The 22,694-nt window shown below is 45.7% G+C and overlaps 2 protein-coding genes across 13 annotated transcripts in view; one reads left to right on the top strand and one right to left on the bottom strand.

The window, feature by feature from the left end:
- The window catches only part of NFRKB (nuclear factor related to kappaB binding protein), a 35,889-nt gene extending 28,137 nt beyond the window's left edge, over window positions 1–7,752 (top strand). For 7 of the 10 annotated variants that reach the window (XM_032284988.1, XM_032284990.1, XM_032284981.1 and 4 more), the window contains 4 exons: window positions 562–1,329; window positions 5,097–5,203; window positions 5,981–6,116; window positions 6,230–7,296. In XM_032284988.1, coding sequence (XP_032140879.1) covers window positions 562–1,329; window positions 5,097–5,203; window positions 5,981–6,116; window positions 6,230–6,355 — 1,137 coding nt within the window. In that variant the 3' untranslated portion in view covers window positions 6,356–7,296. Of the gene's footprint in view, window positions 1–561; window positions 1,330–5,096; window positions 5,204–5,980; window positions 6,117–6,229 lie in introns of all 10 variants that reach the window. The other 3 variants (XM_032284986.1, XM_032284987.1, XM_032284991.1) reach the window with 2 other exon arrangements.
- Window positions 7,753–10,431: 2,679 nt separating this feature from the next.
- Window positions 10,432–22,694, bottom strand: part of TMEM45B (transmembrane protein 45B) — a 41,860-nt gene continuing 29,597 nt past the window's right edge. For 2 of the 3 annotated variants that reach the window (XM_032284993.1, XM_032284994.1), the window contains exons 2-6: window positions 16,271–16,459; window positions 14,181–14,387; window positions 13,112–13,296; window positions 12,145–12,290; window positions 10,689–11,052 (exon numbers count right to left, since the gene is read on the bottom strand). In XM_032284993.1, coding sequence (XP_032140884.1) covers window positions 10,941–11,052; window positions 12,145–12,290; window positions 13,112–13,296; window positions 14,181–14,387; window positions 16,271–16,451 — 831 coding nt within the window. In that variant the 5' untranslated portion in view covers window positions 16,452–16,459 and the 3' untranslated portion in view covers window positions 10,689–10,940. Of the gene's footprint in view, window positions 11,053–12,144; window positions 12,291–13,111; window positions 13,297–14,180; window positions 14,388–16,270; window positions 16,460–22,694 lie in introns of all 3 variants that reach the window. The other variant, XM_032284992.1, reaches the window with a different exon arrangement.

Consider the following 22,694-nt stretch of genomic DNA (forward strand, 5'->3'; position numbering starts at 1 on the left):
TCACACCACAGAGAGAGGAAGTCCCTACATAAGACTAAAAGGCTTGCATCTGTTACACATGAGGGAATTGGCCTCAGGAGGGTGGGGAGCAAGGCTCAGTGGTACACCTGTAGTCCCAGCTCCTCAGGAGACTAAGGCAGGAGGAACATTTAAGCCCAGGAGTTCGAGGCTGCAGTGAGCTCTGGCTGTACCACTGCACTCCAGCCTAGGTGACATAGCAAGACTCCGTCTCAAAAAGTCTTTTTCTAGGTTATAGATGTGTACCAGAGGTATTGATCAGTAAAATAATAGATCTTGGATTTACTTTAAAATTCGAATTCCTCCCTCCCCACCCCCCCACCACAGTGAGGAGGGATAGCTAAAACAGAGTATTAATTTTTGAAGCTGGGTGAAAGGGCATAAGGTTTGTTATACCGTTCTTTACTTCTGTGAATGTTAGCAAAATAAAAAGTTTAAAAAAATCTAAAAACATCTACTCATGAAATGGAAGTTGGTCTAATTAAATTTTGTAACTGGTTTACTCCTGTGAATTCCTCAGCAGTGCCGTTTCTCCCCATGCAGGTGGCAATCACTGGGCAGCTTGGTGTGAAGCCCCAGACAGGCAACAGCATTCCACTCACAGCCACTAACTTCCGCATCCAGGGTAAGGATGTATTGCGTCTGCCACCCTCTTCCATCACCACAGATGCCAAGGGCCAGACGGTTCTGCGAATCACTCCGGACATGATGGCCACATTGGCCAAGTCCCAGGTTACCACAGTCAAATTGACCCAGGACCTCTTCGGGACAGGAGGCAACACTACAGGCAAAGGCATCTCTGCCACCTTACACGTCACTTCCAATCCAGTCCATGCAGCTGATAGCCCTGCCAAGGCCAGTTCAGCCAGTGCCCCTTCATCCACTCCAACAGGTACCACTGTGGTCAAAGTGACTCCTGACCTCAAGCCAGCAGAAGCCTCAAGTTCAGCTTTTCGCTTGATGCCAGCTCTGGGTGTGAGTGTGGCCGACCAGAAGGGAAAAAGCACAGTGGCCTCTTCAGAAGCAAAACCAGCTGCCACGATCCGCATCGTACAGGGACTGGGAGTGATGCCTCCCAAAGCAGGCCAGACCATCACTGTCGCAACCCACGCCAAGCAAGGAGCCTCGGTAGCCAGTGGGTCTGGAACTGTCCATACTTCAGCGGTGTCCTTGTCCAGTATGAATGCTGCTGTGTCCAAGACTGTAGCTGTGGCTTCTGGGGCTGCAAGCACCCCCATCAGCATCGGCACAGGCGGCCCCACTGTGCGGCAGGTTCCTGTCAGTACCACAGTTGTGTCCACGTCCCAGGCTGTGAGTAACTAGTGGTAAAGCTTAGGCCTTCTTTTTAGGAAACTTAGTCAAGGCTCTTAACTGCCCATCACTTGAGAGACTCCCTAAAAACTAGGAAATTGCTTTTTAGGAGTGGAAATTAGAGGACCTGTTTATATCACCTTATTTACCCCAAATAGATTTATTTACTGATAGACTTTTGTTTTCCCTTTAAACACAATTTATTAAAGTGTAGTACACACGTACATTATTTTCTTTTTTTTTTTTTTGAGACGGAGTCTTGCTCTGTCACTGGGCTCTGGGCTGGAGTGCAGTGGCACTATTCTGGCTCACTGCAACCTTTGCCTCCAGTTCAAGCGATTCCCCTGCCTCAGCCTCCTGAGTAGCTGGGACTACAGGCACACACTGCTACGCCCGCTAATTTTTTGTATTTTAGTAGAGATGGGGTTTCACCATGTTGGCCAGGATAGTGTCGATTGCCGGACCTCGTGATCCACACGCCTCGGCCTCCCAGAGTGGTGCTGGGATTACAGGTGTGAGCTACCGCACCCAGCCCATTCTTTTCAAATAGTAAAGAACAGTGCAGACGAAGTAAAACTTGACCGTGTTCCAGTTCTTCTGTCATGAACACTAACTGCTATTGGTAGTTTGGCATTTATCTTTCTAGTCCTTTTCTTGAGCATTTTCATACATGTATATGTAGTTTAAAAAACACGAGAGAGACTTTATATATTCTCCGATTTGTTTTATTTATTTTTTTAGAAATGCCTTGATGATCATTCTAGGCTATACACAGATATTGACTGGGGTCTTTTTAATGTATCATAGTAACTGGTAGAAGGTGCTCTACTAAAGGATGCGTTTCCACTGTTAGCCACTCTGTGGCGAATGTTCCTGTGCTTATGTGTGAACGTGCGTGATGTTTCTGAAGTGGAGAGTTCTAGCACGCACCATGGAGGTGCACACATGGAGAACTGCGGTACTCCAGTGGTGTCGCCTGAGAGGCCATAGATAGATGCGCTCCTTTCAGCAAGCCTCGTTTCCCCTAGACCTTAACCAGTGCTGATACCACGTCTTTTTAACCTTGCATACGTGTCTTACTGGTGAAAAGGGGGTTCTTTTTAAATTTCATTTCCCTGATGTGAGCGAAGTTGAGTATTCATTCATTTGGAGGCTGGCATGTGCTCCCTGGTGAGTAAATCTTTGCCACTTTTCTTTTGAGGTATTTGGCATTTTCATATTGTTTGAGGTAGCTTTTTATAACATCCAGAAGATGCAGAGTCTGTGGATGTGAATTCTTTATATACATAGAAAATATTTTTTTCAGTCTGTCATCTTTTAACCTTGCATATGGAGTCTTTTGCTCTACAGGTATTTATAACTTTATCTCATTAGATCTGTCAGCATTTCCTTTAATGGTTTCTAGGTTTTGTGTCTGTGCCTTCCTTACCCCAGGGTTATAAAATGTTAACCTTTATTTTCATAAAATATCTTGAGTTTTAAAAAAAAGTATTTGTTAATGCATTTGAAATATATCTTTGTGAATAGGATGAAGTAGAAATCTCATTTCCTAGTTTCCAAATTTGCCAAAATAACTATTGCTTCCCCCACTAGGTTGAAAGTCTACATTATCTTAAATCAAATCCACGTATCCACACAGGTGTTTGTGGATACACGTGGGTTTACTCTTTAACCTCTTGGTAAGGAGCATTGTTCAGAAGAAGGGCGTGTATAGACAGCATAAAATACAGTTTCGCTTTACTGAGCAAGCTATGTAGGGAAACCTTCATAAATTGGGATAAAAGCCAGAGCAATGAAGAAGAATGTAAACATAAGTCAAATGAACACCCCAAAACAGAAAACCCCAAAAAAGTGTGGTTAAAAATGAAATAGTTGGTCGGGCGCAGTGGCTCACACCTGTAATCCCAGCACTTTGGGAGGCCGAGGTGGGCAGATTGCCAGGTCAGGAGTTTGAGACCAGCCTGGCCAACATGGTGAAACCCTGTCTCTACCAAAAATGCAAAAATTAGCTGGGCATGTTGGCAGGCACCTGTAATCCCAGCTACTCAGGAGGCTGAGGCCGGAGAACCGCTTAAACCCAGGAGGCAGAAGTTGCAGTCAGCTGAGATCATTCCAGCCTGGGTGGCAGAGTGAGACTCCATCTCAAAAAGAAAAAAAAAAAAAAAGGTACCTCAGTTTCTGCATCATAGAAGTTGAAATAAGGAAGTGGGGAAACTGCACTTACTTGATCTACTTCTGTTTTTGTTGAATCCCTCTAACATAGGAAGGTCCTATCAAGTGTCTTCTGTCCTGTTATAATCAACCTGGGTAGATGCAACTGGAGAGCAATTGGTGGGGCAGGAAGTATCGGTGGTGCTTTTTTCCCCCTGTCTAGTCAGCTTGTCTTTTTTTTTTTTGAGAAGGAGTCTTGCTCTGTCACCAGGCTGGAGTACAGTGGCATGATCTCGGCTCACTGCAACCCCTGCCTCCTGGGTTCAAGTAATTCTCCTGCCTTAGCCTCCCGAGTAGCTGGGACTTCAGGCGAGCACCACATCCCACTAATTTTTGTATTTTTAGTAGACAAAGGGTTTCAATCTGGTAACCTCGTGATCCACCCACCTCGGCCTCCCAAAGTGCTGGGATTATAGGCATAAGCCACTGTGCCCGGCCCCACTCAGCTTTTTAGATAGTTTCTGAAGGGATCATTCTAGTCGGTATACTGGTTTGAGATGTTTTAAGCAACAAAGGCATTTTGAGGAAGAAGAAAACCGTAAGTAAATGTATCTAGAGGTACTATCTCAAGGTACTCTGTTGCCTGTCGCCCTCTTTGCATGCTTTTTAGCAGGCTCCAGGCTGTGAGTGAGCCCACAGAGGTGGGCACGGGGACTTGCAGGGCAGTTTTGCAGCTGATTGCCCGTCTCTTTAGAGTTAGCCTGCCTCTGTGGAATGCCGATGCCCTCTCCCAGCATCCTGTCAGCCAGCCCTCTTCAATTGTTTTTAAAATTCAGATTTAATGTACATAAGATTTTACTTCATATAAATTTTATTACCAGTCAAGCATTAAAACCAAGGCAGTCTGAAAACAGGTAATGCAGTGACCTATCTTAACCAACCTGAACGTCCCATCCTGAAGGCCCTCTAAGCCTTCTCAGTTACTAAAAAAATTCTTCTGAGGCTTTATTTGCTTGAGAGCTGGACTTTTCACTTGATTGAGTTTATTATTAGTGTCCCCTAGCTAACCTCTCTTATCTCCGGGAGAAATGGAAAGCACCAGAAAGTGTGACCTCTCTCTAATCTAGCACGCCCTGCTGTTTGTTCCCCACCAGTGGCCCCGCACTCCAGTGAGTAGTTGTGCGCTCTCAGTATTGACTCTTGAGCTCCTCTGTCCTTCCTCACATTTATTTCACCAAATAGTGATTGCCTGCCCAGTACTGTGCCATGTACTGAGGGATACAGTGATAAGCCTCTGTCCTCCAAGGAACTCAGAATCTAGGACTGTGCTAAAGTGAGCACACACCTGCCTTTGTGATTTAGATGCAGATAGGGTTGCTGCTGTTTTGGTAGCATGAAAGAGGGTGATAAACGATCAGATTTCACCTGACTCTGGTATGTAAGTAGTTTCGTTAGGGCTCTCTGGGCCCAAACCTCAGGAGTCTTGAGACTCTGGTGGGTACTGGGGATGACAGCATCTGTAGTGCTTGCTTCTCAGTTCCTGATGCCTTGGAGGTGACGCTCACTGGTTTTCCTTTCCTCCTGTCTTACAAAACCTGACTGCCTTTTCTTTCTAGGGGAAGTTGCCTACACGGATCACAGTTCCCCTCTCTGTGATCAGTCAGCCAATGAAGGGCAAGAGCGTGGTCACAGCCCCCATCATCAAAGGCAACCTTGGAGCCAAGTAAGTACTGTGTCATGGTGAAGGAACCAGTTTGGGGGTGGAGGTGACAGGCAGGGCTTACCAGTCCTTGTCACCAAATGGCAAAGTGGCTGATGTTTCTGGAGTCTTCCTTTGATACCTCTTCTTTGCTGTGCTCATCGACAGTATTTTTTGAGTACCTAGTATTGTTTTAGGTGCAGTGATTAAAACAGATGAAAATCCATGCTGTTCTCCAAGCATACATTGTAAAGGAGAGAGAGAAATAAAGCAGCATGTACATACTGGAGAGAAAAGGGAGTGGGAAGTGCTAGGATGGGGCTCAGGTAGGTGTGAGGAAAGCTTCCCTTTGACAGTTGAACTCTGAACCCAAACAGTTCAGGGAATGAAGGCTACCTGTGGTCTTGATTTGAACAGGGATAAAGGGCCCAATGAAATCAGTCTGGCCGTCTCAGGGCGGCTTGTGAGACATAGCTATTAGTAGGAGAGTTTCTTGCAGAAGTACACACCTCTCTGGGGCCCTGTCCATTGTTCCTGCTGGTCAAGCCCGGGAGCCAGGGGCCGTTTTATCCAGAAGCCACCTTTTATCCAGAGCACTGGTGGCTTCTGGGATTACTGTCTTCCTCTGCCATGGGAAGTGGAGAACCTGGAAGAAACGGGGTCTCAGCAGTTGGTTTCCATTTCGGTCTGAAATGCTGGGATTTTCACTGGCACATTGTTGTCCTTCAATGCATGGCTTAAATCTGGGCTGGAGAATACCTGCCGATATCCTTATACCTCACTCCTGCTTTCCCTCCACAGCCTCAGTGGGTTGGGCCGCAACATCATCCTCACAACTATGCCAGCGGGCACTAAGCTCATTGCTGGCAATAAGCCTGTTAGTTTCCTCACTGCTCAGCAGTTGCAGCAGCTTCAGCAGCAAGGTCAGGCCACACAGGTAAGGCCCAGGGAAAATTCTTGGCCATATCGGGCTCCTCTCTGATTCCACTGCTGTTTTTAACTGGTGAACCCACTTGCAATTCACTGACCTGACCTCCTCTTTGCAAACAGGTACGCATCCAGACTGTCCCTGCATCCCATCTCCAACAGGGAACAGCTTCTGGCTCCTCCAAAGCAGTCTCCACTGTTGTTGTGACCACAGCGCCATCTCCTAAACAGGCACCTGAGCAACAGTGATTATGAGAGAGTCTGACTTCCATGCAAGACCATGTCTGGTCTGTCGAGGCTGAGAAGAAGGGAGCAGGGAGGTTGCATCATTCTTTTAAGCTTGCCTGTTGAAGGCAGCCAGGTGGGGGATGATGGCAACAGTGGCCTGGGTTCTGCTGCCACGTGCCATAGTGGAGCACCCTGAGGAAGGTTCACTCCAGGGTTCCAAGTCTGCTCTCTGCCAATCCAGGGGAATGTTCTGTTGGAATTGCAGGAGGTACCTGTTATGTCATACATGCCAGAGTTCTGAGAGTAAGACCCCCAGGGAAGGCTTACCAGTCGCAGAGTGCACAGACAACGAATAAGCCGGTTCTCCATGAGGATTGTACTTTTTGGCTTCTGGTCTTCTCCATGACTAGTGGTCTGGATAGGAGTTTTGTGTCCAGAAAACTTTATGTAGTTTATTTTTTTAAAGAACCTGTCGTACATCTTTATCAAATAGAAACTTGGGCTTCTGCTGCCCCCTCCATTAAACTGATGACTTATTCTTTTGACTAGAATGAGAGAATGGCAAGAATCTTAGTAAGTTGGTGACCGACTTGGTAACTGCATAGTAATCGAGAGGCTGTAAGGTGGGAAGACACAGTAGGCAGCAAGGTAGAGTGGGTCCCCTGAAATGGGATTTGCTTGGCGCTGCCTGTTAAAGATGGGGGGCGGTGGGATCTTGGTTGTAGCCCCTCCCAGCTTCACCTGCCCACATTGTCCTTCTTGGCAAACTTGTTCACATGGAAGTCCGGAGCCAGTGGACAGAGAAGAGGGGAATGACTGCAGAGGTGCTGCTTTTGCGGCACAAACTTTGTTGCAGTTCAGAGAGTATACATTCTGCTCTGCTCCAGAGCAAGAGTTGCAAACCAGGCTCTTGGGGCTGGCCATTTGTTTTTGTAAATAAAGTTTTATTGGAACACAGCCCAGACCCATTTGTGTTTGTATTATCTGTGTGGCTGCTTTCAGATTTGAAGGCAGAATTGAGTAGTTGACATGGAGACTGGCTGGCCCTGAAGTCTAAACTATTTCCTATATGGCCTTTTAAGAAAAAGGTTTTTGACCCTTGCTCCAGAGGCAAGATGATGGAGGACAGTGGGGTTGCAAGGGATGGGCATCTGCCTGCCTGGCAGTACCAGCCCCAAAAGCAGTCAGTCTAGATTTGCACGTCATTTAATCCTGGCTACTTCACGCCTCTCAGCCACTGTCAGCTACAGGGAGACCTTGGGACGATATTTTAAAATGTAATAAGTAATTCAAGCGCTGGTTGTCAACAATATATACTTCTCTTGTTTTGGGGCAGCAGTGGGTGGTAAAGGCTTTCTGAAGCTATAGGGCTTCCCTGTCTCTTGAAAGTGCCCAAATTATTAAAAATGTATCTTTAATTTTTGGAGTGTATTGAAGCTCTTTGTGGGTTCTGGGTGAAGAAGTAGAGCTAGAGCCAGAGGATGTGGGATGGAAGCAGCGTAACTTAGATGTTGGGTGGGTAGGCGAGTTGTGGAGAAGTGGAAGGTCTGGGAGGCTTACTGGCTCCACAGCTGTTTCACAGGCATTTCGTTTAATTCTTAGAGCAATTCTGTAAAATCAGTGTCATCGTTCCCCTTTTAACCATGTGAAGACATGAGTGTGAGTTGAAGTTAGAAGCAGTCTTCTAAGTCAAGTCCCTTTTTGTTGCCTTCCTCTGGGCCGGATGCTTGTGTTGTGTCCTGGTGAGCTTAGAGGCAATCCAGTCTTAGGAGGTGGGAAGCCTGCATTGCAGAGAGCAGAGGCAAATGGGCCTCCCAGGTTGAGCTTGTGATGGGCAAGTAGCCTTGCACCGGATGAAGCTGGCAGTGGGGAGATGTAGGTGCAGTGTGGGGAAATGGGTCTTTCCACCGGAGTAAAGGTGAGTGTGTCTGCATTTGATAATTCTTTGATATTTGTGTGTCTTCGTTATTTTGAAGAGTCACATTTCACTTAGAAAGCCATGAGACAGTTTTTAAATGGAAAAAAAAAGGTACAAATTCCAGAGATCCTCTCTTAGGTATTTATTGCCAGCTACAAACAAACCCCTTCTGAATTTACTTAACAAGGAATTTCATAAAAGTAGCTCTGGCATTCAGTCGCAGCCCTGCCCACATTCCTGTGTGCTCAGGCCACCTGACTCTGTCATCTTTGCGAATGCAGACGTGTGCATTCTGGAGAGCAGGGAGTGAGTTTAAAGTTCGGGTTGCTTCAGGATGCCAGTGGGAGCTGACTCCTCAGGAAGTGCAACTTTGGCACTATCCAGTCTGTGGATGGAATAGCAATAGCATAGAATGGAAACTCCCTACTGGAGCGATTTACGGTGACAGCCCCAGGATATATGCCACACCTGCTTCCTTCATATGCTGGCTTCAGGTTTCTGATAGATGAATGGCGCAACTATGGTAAGTGTTTTGTTTTTGTTTTTGAGATGGAGTCTCACTGCGTGGCTGAGGCTGGAGTGCAGTGGTGAGATCTCAGCTCACTGCAACCTCCACCTTCTGGGCTCAAGTGATTCTCCTGCCTCAGCCTCCCGAATAGTTGGGATCACAGGCATGTGCCATCATGCCCTGCTTATTTTTGTATTTTTGGTAGAGATGGGGTTTCACCACGTTGGCCAGGCTGCTTTCCAACTCCTCACCTTAGGTGATCTGCCTACTTCAGCCTCCCAAAGGGCTGGGATCACAGGCGTGTGCCATCACGCCCGGCTGGTCCTAACCCACTTTTAACAGTTTGTAGAACTTAATCTTTTTAAGTTCTTTGCGTTCTTATTATGCTCTTTTTCTGTTGTTGTTTTTGAGACGAAGTCTCGCTTTGTTGCCAGGCTGGAGTGCAAGGGCACAGTCCCAGCCCACTGCAATCTCTGCCTCCCACGTTCAAGCGATTCCTCTGCTTCAGCTTCCCAAGTAGCTAGGACTGCAGGTGTGCACCACCATGCCTGGCTAATTTTTTTTGTATTTTAGTAGAGACGGGTTTCACCATGTTGGCCAGGATGGTCTTGATTTCCTGACCTCGTGATCCACCCGCCTCGGCCTCCCAAAGTGCTGGGACTACAGGTGTGAGCCGCTGCGCCTGGCCTGTGCTTTCATTTTTAATGTGCCACAGCCTGCGTGGGATGTGCCTTTTCTACAGGACGAACTCCGTCCGAGTTTCCCTCCTCTCCTTTTTCTCATCGTGGTTTGTGCTTGCCTCTCATTTATTTATTTACTTACTTACATAAAGGACTTGGTGGATGTACTTGCCTCTCATGGCACCCATCACGGTAGATGTAACTACTAGCATGTCTCTCCTGTTCGATGGAACTCCTTACTACACTTCCCTCAGGAGTCCTTACAGCCATGTCAGTGCTGTTGCAAAGTGGATGTTTAATAAATATTTGTTGAAGGAAGTTTTTAAAAAAGAAAAAAGAACAGATCCAGAAACAAGATTAGGGTATCAAGATTTCACATTACTAATTCAGGATTCATGTCCTTTGATTTCAGCTATATTAAAATCGAAGGCCTTCCATACGTGACGTTTTTCTACCTCATTATACAGCTTTTCTATCAGATCTTGTATTAGGGTGACTTTGAGGAATCAGAACATCAGGGCTCCAGCTCTCAGTGGAGCTGGTAACTAGCTTCCTGATTAAAAAAACCACCTTTGGAGGGAGGGCAGGAGTTAAAAAATACATCACCTTTGGCCTAATTTTGTCACTTACAAACAGTGAAGTGTTACAGTACTCTATGATTTTTTTTTTTCCTGAGTTTCGCTCTTGTTGCCCAGGCTGGAGTGCAATGGCACGATCTCGGCTCACTGAAACCTCTGCCTCCCGGGTTCAAGTGATTCTCCTGCCTTAGCCTCCCGAGTAGCTGGGACTACAGGCATGCGCCACCACGCCTAGCTAATTTTGTCTTTTTAGTAGAGATAGGGTTTTACCATGTTGGTCAGGCTGTCTTGAACTCCCGACCTCAGGTGACCCACCTGCCTCAGCCTCCTAAAGTGCTGGGGTTACAGGCATGAGCCACCATGCCCGGCTCAGTTATGATATGTTTAATAAGTAGTATTTTTAAAATACCAAAGCCTGTGAATTATTTTACTTATAAAAAATACGTAACTTAGACCTGCAACCCTAAAGGCACTGTCATTTGTTTACACATTCTAACATATTTCTGATAAGAAAGTACCTGCTTTCTTAAGAGAAAAAGGGGTAAGTTACCAAAAGCAGCAAGTTCTCCTGCTGGGCTCATATCCTGGATTCATCCATAGGGCCACTTCGGTTGTAAGGCTTTTAGCATCTCTTGATTTCTCTTTACACTGAGACACAAAGGCCTGCTGCTCAGAGGCATTACTTCATTTTTCTTTACAAAGGGTACTGTACCAACATAGACTTTAAATTATGTTTAAAAATCCTAACTGCAAGATATATTGGATGCTGTAGGCCTGATTTCCTGTTTTAGAACCTCCAGCCTTGTGTTGAATGAGGAGTGCAAATACATAGACTTAAAATCAGACGACAGCAGGCATTCAGGGGATAAACTCCATTCACTCCAGCTGTTCAGTGGGATGTCTACACCCTCCACATGCCGGCTCACTCCTCATCTGAGCCACTCATGAGGGCGGTCTGGTAAGTGTGATCTGAATTCAGCTTCTGAATTCCAATGATTTCTCCTCCTCCGTGCCTCTTCATCCGAGTCAAAAGGCTTTAACAGAAAAACAGTAAGAGCCAATTAGCCAGAGATTCCCTTAATCCAGTACCCAAGGATGTGAAGGCATCTACTGGTTCTTAAAGTATTTTCTTTATATTTCTATCAAATACTGTGATTATGTCTATGAACCAGACTTTTTAGAAAATACTCATCAGTAGATAAAGGGACTGATGGTGGAAACGATTGAATGCCAGTGGAGGCGAAGGTCTGCCTCTCTCGGTTTGCTGTTTCAGTGCCTGGGCAGCAGAACTAAAAGAAAATGACTTGAGCTCCCTTCTCTTTGGTCTGTGTGGGACTCTTTATGGATGAAATACTGGCAAAAACTGCAGTTATTTTTGCACCAACCTAATAATCTACTTGGGATCTAGAGAAATGACGTAGAATAAAAGGTAGGGGCAGCTGAACAGCAAATAGAACTGGTGATAACATTTGCTAAAAGTCACCCTTGTGCTGAGAGAGACTGCCATTTATTAGTGGGTGACCTTGGTCAAGTTAGCTTTTTGAAGCCTTGTCTTCATCAGTAAAAAATAATGGGGCATACTTCATAAAGCAGTGAAGATTAAATGGGATAATAGTGTGTAGCTCCTTTCCACTGGGCCTGGGGCACAGCAAGTACATAGGAGTCCATAGCTGTTATAATCTGTATACCTCTAAAGAGCACTTTAGTGAGGGGTAGAGGGCAGTTTATCTTAACATCTGCTCTGGTTTATTTTTTGATTGTCACATCATCTTTGGGAAGCAGGCAGGGCAGGTCCCGAAATAAGATGATGGGCCCAGAATGAATCTGTTACAGCAGGGTCTCCCATCCAGTACTGATTCCCATTTCAGTTTTCCCCACCACACCGTAGGCTTAAAATCTGAGACCTGCATTTGAAACCTGGGTCCCTCAGGTTACTGTGACAGGTCATTTAACTTTGAAAAGCCTCATTCCCCTTGTTTGCAAATAAGGGTAGTGATACCTTCCCTGCATGAGAATACCTTGCACAGGATTTGGGATGTAGTTGGCACTCATCAGACCGTGCAAGTTAATCACATCAGTCCTGCTTAGGGTTAGGAGGAAAAGCTTCACTGAAGTCTTAGACATACCAGTAAACAAGAGAATAGTTGATGGCCACGATGCTGAGGGCAGCCAGGTAGTGCCAGCAGAAGCACATGGTGATGAACATGAGGTTGGCCTCATCCTTCTGGTCCCATTCAGGTGTTCCAAAAGGTGGGAACAGCACAAACCCAATCTGGGGGATTACACAGAGAAGTTGGTCTTATAATTGGTTGTCCTGAGAAGCAACCGAGCCGTCCTCCTGTGGCCACCAAAGTGGCCCATATGTTCGCATTGCCTCATAGTTCCCACGCTTTGTTAGCATAGAAAGGCCTTTTCACATAGGAAAATGGCTCTAACTTAATTTTGGTTTTAGTATAGGCTTACTTAAAAACAACAAGGCCAGGTGCAGTGGCTCATGCCTATAATCCCAGCACTTTGGGAGGCCGAGGTGGGCGGATCACTTTAGGTCAGGAGTTCGAGACCAGCCTGGCCAATTTGGCAAAACCCCATCTCTACGGAAAATAACAAAACTTAGCCAGGCGTGGTGGCGGGCGCCTGTAGCCCCAGCTACTCAGGAGGCTGAGGCATGAGAATCGCTTGAACCTGGGAGATGGAGGTTGCAGTGAGCTGAGATTGTGCCACTGTACTCTAGCCTGGGTGGCAGAGTGAGACAATGTCTCAAAACACAACAAAAAAACAACTTCAGGGCCCACATTTCCAGTGTACAGTTTAGCTAGCAGAGCCTGTGAAAGGCATCAGCCCATCCTCTGGGGAGGACAGCTGAACCTCACTGTGCATGCTCTAGATTTTGGATTGCTAATGCATCCGCTGGATATTAATTGGATAAAACTAGAGGTCAAAGGGTGGGCATGGGGGAAAAGGGCCATCTAAACTTGTTTGCATGGCACATCAGTGCTGCATTTTTCAGACCCCATATTTTCGTCAGGGATTTCTCCTGGATGTGCTCAGTGGGGCTTCTCCATCCAGACCAGCAAGGGGCCTGTGGAAAATCACCTGCCAGAACCAGGTTCCTTGAAGAATGACGAGACTGGTTCGGAAAAGTTCCAGCACAATGTGGTCCCGGAAGATCACCTCTAGGGAGATACTGACACACCCTCCAAACAGAGCATACAGCAGGAGTGAGTGGATGTGTTGGTCCAGCGGAGGCCGGTTATGGACGTGGTAGTAGAAGAGGAAACCTGCCACAAACCAGATGGCAGCCGTCAGGGCTACGCTTGGCTTTCCCCATTACCAAAGTTTCTTCCTATACCTGTCTCAGCTAGATTCGTCAGCATTTAGGAAGTTAATTTACATAATGTTACAGGCAGCAAACAGATCTGAGTAAGTGCATTCCTTGAGTATTTTAGGGAGTATAAAGCAGCAAAGGATGTGTCTTTTAAAATCTCTACCGGAGCCCATGGTGGGGTCAGTACAGGGTGGGCTGGCTGAAGCATGTTGCTGATTTGTAACAGACAGTGTGTATGTGTACTTGAAATTCAGTTTTGCCCTCAACCTTTTTCAACTCTTGCTGAGGTACAGAAGTGAGGTTGTTAGATGACAAAATGCATTTTCATACCCCAGTCAGTGTAAGTCATATTGGGAGCACTCCCCTCGCAGTGGGGTGGGTCTCCTGAGACTTGTGATGGTACCTCCCTGGTGAGGGGTGGTGTGCGGTTTTGCTTAAGCAAAGAGATGTGTCCTGAGTGGTGGCATTCAACCAGGTGGGGCAGTGTGTGTCCATGCATGTGTATGCGCACACATACATCCACACTGAGGAATGTGCACGTGTGGGAGCAGGGACTGCTGGGGGCAGTGGGAAGGCAAGGAGGACTCTTCAGGGTTAACCGGGGGCTTTGGGAACTGCCTGCAAGCCTCAAAGCTTTCATGGGCTGCTTTAGGGAATATGTCATCTGGCCAATCCAGAGCATAGCACTAAGTCCTATGCAGTTTTTGGAAGTCCAGAGATGTGGATTTTCTGGAGAAGATTATATTGGTAACATTTCTGGTCTTTTGTGCTCTGATCCTTCATAAATATGACTTGTCAGGCTCTCCTTCCTCTTTTCCATCCGTTCCACAAAGTTACCTTCCGTGAATACTGCCACAGCCATAACCAGTCTGTCCACCCCCAAGGGAACGTGGCTGACCAGATAGGTGAGCATATCAACAATTCCTGAGACTGCAAAGAATAGGTACATGGTGCTGTGCTGCCAATTCATTAACTTTATCCAGTGGGTCTCATGGTAGAGGTGCAGGTGGGGCCCGTCCGGAACAAACTGCTCTGCCAGGATCCCTGCGGGGGAAATGAGAGTGGATGTTTTAGAGGGAAGAATAGCTCCAAGACACACAGGAGCAAGAAACAACCCAAAGGCTTGAACAAAGCAGAGAGGGGGCGAAGGTGGCCTACAGGTCAGCAGACCTACTTTGCTGCCTCAGGTGCAGGTACTTCAGTATGAAATAGGGTGTGTGCTGAGTAATCTGTGTAGACGTCTTGCCATCATTGTTCCCTTAGGGGTTTGGGGTTGAAGGAAGAAGAATCAATGAACACAACCACACACAGATCCCCAGGAGGTTTGCCCAGGAGCGGAGATGAGCAAGGCGCCATCACTTAAGTTGGAGTGTGGCTGATACAATAATCTCTGGGCTTCGCTGCCAAGTGAGCAGTGAAATCTCAGAAACAATTAGGTTGAAAACCGAATCTGAGCAGAGACACACTGGTAATGAAGACACCTGTACACGCCAAGGGAGAGAAGCGGCTTCCAGTTGTGTGTCTTCCCAGGCACGGAGCCGGCTCTGCAAGCCCTGCGCCTCCTCCCAGCTCTGTGTTAAAACACTGGGTGAACAAGGCAGAGGCCCCATGATGCGGGCCAGAAAACTGATGAAGCTGCACCACAGGACATCTCTTAGTTCTTATCCCTTCTGCTTGTATCACCTAATTTGAAAGGCTAAAGATCTGTCTTTATGCCTGGTACCCAAAATGTTCTTGGGAAAGCCTAGAAGAAATCCTCCATGACAACATTCTTGACTCTGTTCCTTAGACATTTGTTTCTCAAACCAGACCCTTTTTGAATTCCCACACAAAGGGTCAGGGAGTTGTGGAAATGACTCAGGAAAAGTCCCAGTGACGCTAGAACAGAAGCCCTGTGAGAGCGGAGACTGTGTGGTTCCCCTGTGTATCTCCCACGCCTGGCATGTGGTACAAGTGCCAGAGAGCTGTTGAATGAGTGCCATTTTCACCCGGTCAAGGGGCCAAATATTGTAATAGTCCTAGCTTTATTTAGGCAAGGTTGATGCTGTCCTGATCATTTAAGCCATAGGTCCCTGTCACTTCTCACGGGAGGCCTCTCTGATGGCTGAAAGACTGGTGCGTGGGGAAATTCAGCAGGATGAGATCAGCAAAGCTCTGTAAAGCATCACTTCCTCCAAGAGAAGCCCCGATGTTGCTTCACTGTCCAAGAAACCACAGGCCACTGATGATAAGTAGCAGTTGTCAGTTACAGAATTAGACCCTCATTCCCCCATGTAGGGCTGGTTCTGAGGGAGAACACTTGTTACTGTCATCACTGCTTGTTCCTGGAGAGCCCCAGTGGAGCCAAGTGGATGAAAAGGAACAGTGGGAGTCAGTGGTTGAGTCTTGTTGGAATGGGGCAGAGTGAAGGAAAATCCCTCTCCAACAGCCATCTGCTGCTTTTTCTCTCCACTGGCTAACTTATTAATCTTCTACATAAACTCCCTCTCTATAAGCACTTGAGACTTGAGGATAAGCCAATGACTTGGGTGTTAACTACGGCTCTGGAGGGAGAGACAATTGAGGAAAAAAGGTGATTTTTCTGCTTTATCACAACTCACATACATGAGCCTAATCTATTTTTTTTTCTATTTGTGTCATATCTTTTTCATACAGTGGATGTTTTGCTCCTGCAACTTTCTATACCTGTGTCCTTGTTGATTTGATAGTTTTTCACAGTGACCCATGGTGTGAGAGCTGTCCACTATTAGTATTATAAAGCTCTACACACAATGGATGTTATGATAAAATACTCTAGTGGCCATCTGGAAATTCTTGCCCTGTTACCTCCACCAGTGGAAACATCCATTTCACAGGGCTCAGAAAATGAATGAAAGGTTCTGGGTGTGATGAGGACATTCTCTGGACCAAATGACCCCTGCTCTTACCAATGATGGAAAACAAAGTCCTGATTGCGGCTTCGATGATCTCGACACGCTGGTAATAGTAATGCAGTGGGCCGTTCTTCCGCTTGTGACTGAAGTACTTCAGAGGGTGCTTCACTGACCACCACAGCCCAATGATCAGGAAGAAACTCCCTGGGAGTGCATGGCCCTTGAAATTTGCCATCAGGACACCTAAAAAATGAGGGGAAGGCTGTGAGGTGGCTAATGAAGAAGGCATTTAAATGTATATTTTGGCAGGAAATACCATACGTGCCTGAGATTGCAAATCATAAGCCACATTAAGAAGGATCAACACATTCTCATAAAACAAGCCTTTATATGTTTTTGTCACTGAAGTCTCATCTGAAAAGTGAGTTACGTGACAAACTGGGCTCCACTGTCTAATGCTTTAAACGTGGGTAAAATAAAAGCATGAGGGTGGGAAAAGAGGAGGATAGGTAAATATTTATTGATCTTGGGTAGAGAAACCTTTCAGAGCATAAACATAAAAGGGGGAACTAGAAAAATATTCAGTTCTATAAGCATCTTTTAATATCAAGAACATCAGAAGGTAAACAACAAATCAGAAACATGCTTATAGAAGCTGTATGGTAAATGGCTATTACATTAGAGTCTTTATAAATTAATAAGAAAAAGACCATAGGAGAATGGGCAGAAGCCATGAACAGATGATTCTCAAAATAACACAAACGGATTATAAATCTCCCAGAAATTAGAGATGTACAAACGAAAGCACAACTTCATTTTTCACCTAATTGGAAAATAACTTTAAGAAGTTCCGGTCTGGGTGCGGTGGCTCATGCCTGTAATCCCAGCATTTTGGGAGGCCAAGGTGGGCGGATCACCTGAGTTTGGCAGTTTGAGACCAGCCTGACCAACATGGAAAAACCCTATCTCTACTAAAAACACAAAATTAGCCAGGTGTGGTGGCACAGGCCTGTAATCCTGGCTACTTGGGAGGCTGAGGTAGGAGAATCACTTGAGCCCGGGAGGTGGAAGTTGCAGTGAGCTAAGATCGCAGCGTTGCACGCCAGCCTGGGCAACAAGAGTGAAACTCCGTCTCAAAAAAAAAAAAAGTTTTGGTGTGGCAGTCTAGTACAAATAAGCATGGTCAATATGATTCACATTTTGTAAAAATCAGCATAACAATACAAGCATCACCTTATTCCAAATAATTTCAGGCATGATTTGCTTTTATCCCATTTACAGTAGCAGGATAGTGTAGCTAGGATTTATTCAGAAGTAGATTGATTATTTTTCCCACTGGTTGTGTGGTTACCTAAAGAATATGTGGTGTGGGAGAAAAATACCAGTTGTTGGAGATTGCTATGGTTTGAATGTGTCCCCTCCAAAATCCCGGTGTTGCCAAGGTGATAGCATTAAGAGAAGGGGACTTTTTTTTTGAGACAGAGTTTCACGCTGTTGCCCAGGCTGGCATGCAGTGGCATGATCTCGACTCACTGCAACCTCCACCTCCTGGGTTCAAACAGTTCTCCTGCCTTAGCTTCCCGAGTGGCTAGGATTACAGGCGCCTGTCACCACATCTGGCTAATTTTTGTATTTTTAGTAGAGATGGGGTTTCACCCTGTTGACCAGGCTAGTCTAGAACTCCTGACCTCAGGTGATCCACCCGCCTTGGCCTCCAAAAGTGTAGGGATTACAGGGGTGAGCCATGCGCCCAGCTGAGAAGAGGACTTTTAATAAGGGACGAGGCCATAAGGGCTCCTCCCTCCTGAACTAGGAGTAGGTGCGCTCATACAGGGGCTGGCTTTTTGTCCTCCTCCATGTGGGGATGCAGCCCTCAGCAGACACCAGATGCTGGTGCCATGATCTTGGACTACCCAGCTTTCAGAACAGTGAGAAATACATTTTTATTCTTTATAAATTCCCCAGTCTGTGGCATTCTGTGATATCAGCACAACATGGACTAAGACAGAAACTGGTACCAGAGAAGTTCGTAACATCTGTTAAATATAAAGATGTGGGCGTGGCTTTGGAATTGGATGATGAATAGAAACTGGAACAGCTTTGAAGTGAATGCTGAAAACAGCCTGTATTGCCATGAATGGAGCATTAAGGATGATTCTGATGAGGTCTCAGAAGAAGAATAGAGCTGTAGGGAAAGCCTCGTTCTTAGAGATTGCCTAAGTGGTCATGAACAGAATGTTAATAGAGATAGGGATGGTAAGGGAAATTTTGATGAGGTCTCAGACGGAAATAAAGAACGAGGTATTGGAAACTGGAAGAAAGGTTATCCTTGTGAAGTGGCAAAGAACTTAACTGAATTATGTCTGTGTTCTAGGACTTCATGGAGGGCAGAACTTAAGAATAATGATGACCCAGGATATTTGGCAGAAGAGATCTGAAGCAGCCAAGTGTTCAGGATGCTGTGTGGCCTCTCAACTGTTTACAGAAAAATGTGAGAGTTTTTTAAATAATACACTCTCATGCTACTGTAAATGGGATAAAAGCAAATCACATGGGTGCAGTGGCTCATGCCTATAATCCCAGCACTTTGGAAGGCTGAGGCAGGCGGATCATCTGAGGTCAGGAGTTCACTGGACTCCAGCCTGGGTGACAAGAGCGAGACTCTGTCTCAAAAAAAAAGAAAAATATGAGAAAAGAGAAATGATTTGAAGGCAGAATTTATCATCAAAAGGAAAGCTGAACGTCAATATTTGAAAAAGTCTCAGCCTAGCTATGTAAAAGATAAAAATGTGTGTTTAGGAGAGAGAACCATGGGTATGGCCACGTGACTACAAGGAGATTATAGATGGAAGCCAGGTGCTAGTCATCAAGAAAATGGGAAAGTGGCCCCAAAGGTATTTCAGAGATCTTTGGGGCTGCCTTGCTTGTTATAGGCCCAGAGGGTTAGGGACTTGGGGCAGAACAGTTTCAGGGGAAGGGCTCAGGTGCCTGTGGGGTCTCAGAGATCACTGCCCAGGGCCACCTCAGGTCTCTGCTCCCCACATTCCAGCAGAGCATTCCTCAGTCACCCTCGCTGTGGCTCAAGCAGGACCAGGTGCAGTGCGTAAGTTTATAAACCTTGGTGGCATCCGTGTGGTGCCAACTCTGTAGGTACACAGACTATATGAGCTGTAGGAGCATGGCCACCTCCACCTAGATGGAAAGGATGTCTTGTATCTCAGGGCCCAAGCAGAGATTTGTCACTGGGGTGGAGCCACGGCAGAGAGCCCCCAATAGGCCAGTACTTAGGGAAGCCTTGGAGGTGGTATCACCTGGAGTGTTGGGGGCCCAACCCCCACCCCAGTGTGTCCAGAAGGTGAGACGTGGAGTCAGATAATATTATTCTCAAGCCTAAGATCTAATGTTGAGTTTTGGACTTATTTGAGACCTGTCGTTACTCCTTTCTTTCTTCTTGTTTCTCCCTTTTGGACTAGAAACATCTGTCCTGTACCTGACACGTCATTGTATTTGAAAGTACGGACTCATTTGAATTCACAGGCTCATAGCTGGAGAGAAATTTGCCTCAGGATGAAATTTACCTCAAAGTGAATGAGTCTCCCTTAGACATGATTTAGATGAGACTTTGAACTTAGATTTTAAAGTTCATGTTGGAATGATTTAAGGCTTTTGAGGGCAATTGTGATGGAATGAATGTATTTTGTATGTGAGAAGTACGTGAATTTTGGGGGTCTGAGTGGAATGCTATGGTTTGAAGGGGGGGTCCCCTCTAAAATTCAGGTGTTGCCAATGTGATAGTATTAAATGTGGGGCCTTTAAGAGATGATTAAGCCGTAAAAGTTCCTCCTTTGTGGATGGGATTAAGCACTCATATAAAGGGCTGAATGGAGGGAGTTGGTTCCTTTTTTTGCCCTTTCTGCCATATGAGGCTACAGCCTTCACCAGACACCACATGCCAGTGTCTTGATCTCGGACCTCCAAATCTTCAGAACTGTGAGAAACAACTTTGTTCTTTACAAATTACCCAGTTTGCGGTATTCCGTATAGCAGCACCAGCAGACTAACACAGTGACCTTGAAAAGACTACCCCGGAACGTGAAGCATCCCTGGTCTGCATAGCATATTCCAACCCTGGATACAGGCCCCAATCTAGCACCAGTTACATTGTCAGGGCTGTTTCACATCCTACACATTGACAGATGGGGGTCCCAGCCATCATCAAGAACTTTCCCAAGCTTTAAAAAAAATGCTTACAGTTTTCAAAAAATGAAAAGCAACAGCCTCATGTTCTATCCCTCCTCATCCCCAGCAAAGCCACTTTCACCTCTTTCATCTGTGTCCTCCGGTATTGACCCCCGCCATTCTAGTTATTGGGTTGATGCAAAAGTAATGGCAAAGACCACAATTACTTTTGCACCCACCTAATACTTTGCGCATACGGCCATTTGTTAATTCATCATTGTCAGGCATCATCTACCAGCTTCCTGGAGCTCTCTCACAGCCACTCCCTCCTCCCCATCCTGTATTTCCATAGCAGTTGCACTATACTTGTTTGTTGAAATCATTAGTTTCATTATCATGGCTCTGTAAATCCACAGTCCTTACCTGGGCCAATAAGGCCATATATGGTCCTGGGCCATCTGTTTGCTTCCTCCCAGCACTCATCCCGTGCCCCACTGGATCCCTTCCATTCCCTTAAACAGCTGAGGACAATCCAGTCCTGCTTCAGGACCTTGCACTGTCTGTGCCTTCTAGAACAGTGTTCCCGCGGGAAGGCAATTGTTGTCTCCTTCACTTTGCTCAGGTCTCTCGTCAAATGCCACTTTATTCACTGACTTCTGCATGTAAAATACAGGCCTGCCCCACTTTTCACTCTATGTAGACTTGTAACTTTTCTGTAAAGCACAAATCACAATCCAATATTGCAGGGCCAGACACATAGTGAGCACTCAGTAAATACCTGTGGAATGAATGAATGTGGATCCAAGTAGTGTATTGTGGGTTATGTTTTCTCTAACACTGTTTTTTTTGAGACAGAGTCTTGCTCTGTCGCCCAGGCTGGAGTGCAGTGGTGTGATCTCTGCTCACTACAGCCTCCACCTCCCAGGTTCAAGTGACTCCTCAGCCTCCTGAGTAGCTGGGATTACAGATGGGCACCACCACGCCTGGCTAATTTTTGTATTTTTAGTAGAGACAGGGTTTCACCATGTTGATCAGGCTGGTCTCCAGCTCTTGACCTCATGATCCGCCCGCCTCCCAAAGTGCTGGGATTACAGGTTTGAGTCATAGTGCCTAACACTTTCGTTTTATTCTGGGGTTAATAATTGCCTTTTTTTTTTTTACTTGTTTATCTTCCCAAATATTGATCACTATGTTTTTCCACAAAAGAGCTAAAAGATCTATCAAATGTTGACCAAATTAAATTCTAGACATTTTAACCTCAGATAACTTATTTCTGTTTTATTCTTAGAGAACTTTTTTTGAGAATCTTCTCTTCAAAATTGAACTGGTTGTCTGTCCTGGAGCATTGTGCACCATCTTACAAATTCCCTTGCCGTTTTCTTGTTTCCCCCTAATCCCCCCTTTTGCTACAGCTTCCAGAAGAGCCTTTTCCTTGTTTTGGATCCTGTGTCTTGGATGCCATTTATTTTTCTTTTTTTGCTTACTTCCTTTAATATAAGTCTAGCATTCCCCAAAATATGCATAGAAGGGAGATTCCTTGAGAATTTACGTGGTTGACAATCTCTGCCTTTTTATGGCGATGGTTTATTTAATCCATTCGTATTAATGTAATTATAGGTGTGGTTATATTTACAATTGTCATTTTGCTAATTTCTGTCTCTCATGCATTTTTTGTTCCTCTGTGCCTCATTTCTTGCTGTAATTTATGTCTGACAAGTAATTTTAGTACACGATTTTAATTACATTTTTCATATTTTAAGCTATTTTTTTTCCTACTGTATGCTGTAGTCTAGGGATTATAGTATGCATCTTTGAGTTACTATGGTCTATTTTAACACTAATTTAATTCTGATAAAATATAGTGACTTTGTTCCACTATATAATAGCTCTATTTCCTACCCCTCCTTCATATATGTATATATGATATATACATATAGTAAAGCCATTAATATGGATATATATGAATGGACTAAATAAACCATTCCAATAAAAAGGCAGAGATGTGTGTGTGAGGCCGGGCGCGGTGGCTCAAGCCTGTAATCCCAGCACTTTGGGAGGCCGAGGCGGGTGGATCACGAGGTCAAGAGATCGAGACCATCCTGGTCAACATGGTGAAACCCCGTCTCTACTAAAAATACAAAAAATTAGCTGGGCATGGTGGTGCATGCCTGTAATCCCAGCTACTCAGGAGGCTGAGGCAGGAGAATTGCCTGAACCCAGGAGGCGGAGGTTGTGGTGAGCCGAGATCGCGCCATTGCACTCCAGCCTGGGTAACATGAGCGAAACTCCATCTCAAAAA

This window comes from Sapajus apella, unplaced genomic scaffold (assembly GCF_009761245.1).
Source record: "Sapajus apella isolate SASKATOON/1434 unplaced genomic scaffold, GSC_monkey_1.0 scaffold16, whole genome shotgun sequence".
Lineage (NCBI taxonomy): Eukaryota > Metazoa > Chordata > Mammalia > Primates > Cebidae > Sapajus > Sapajus apella.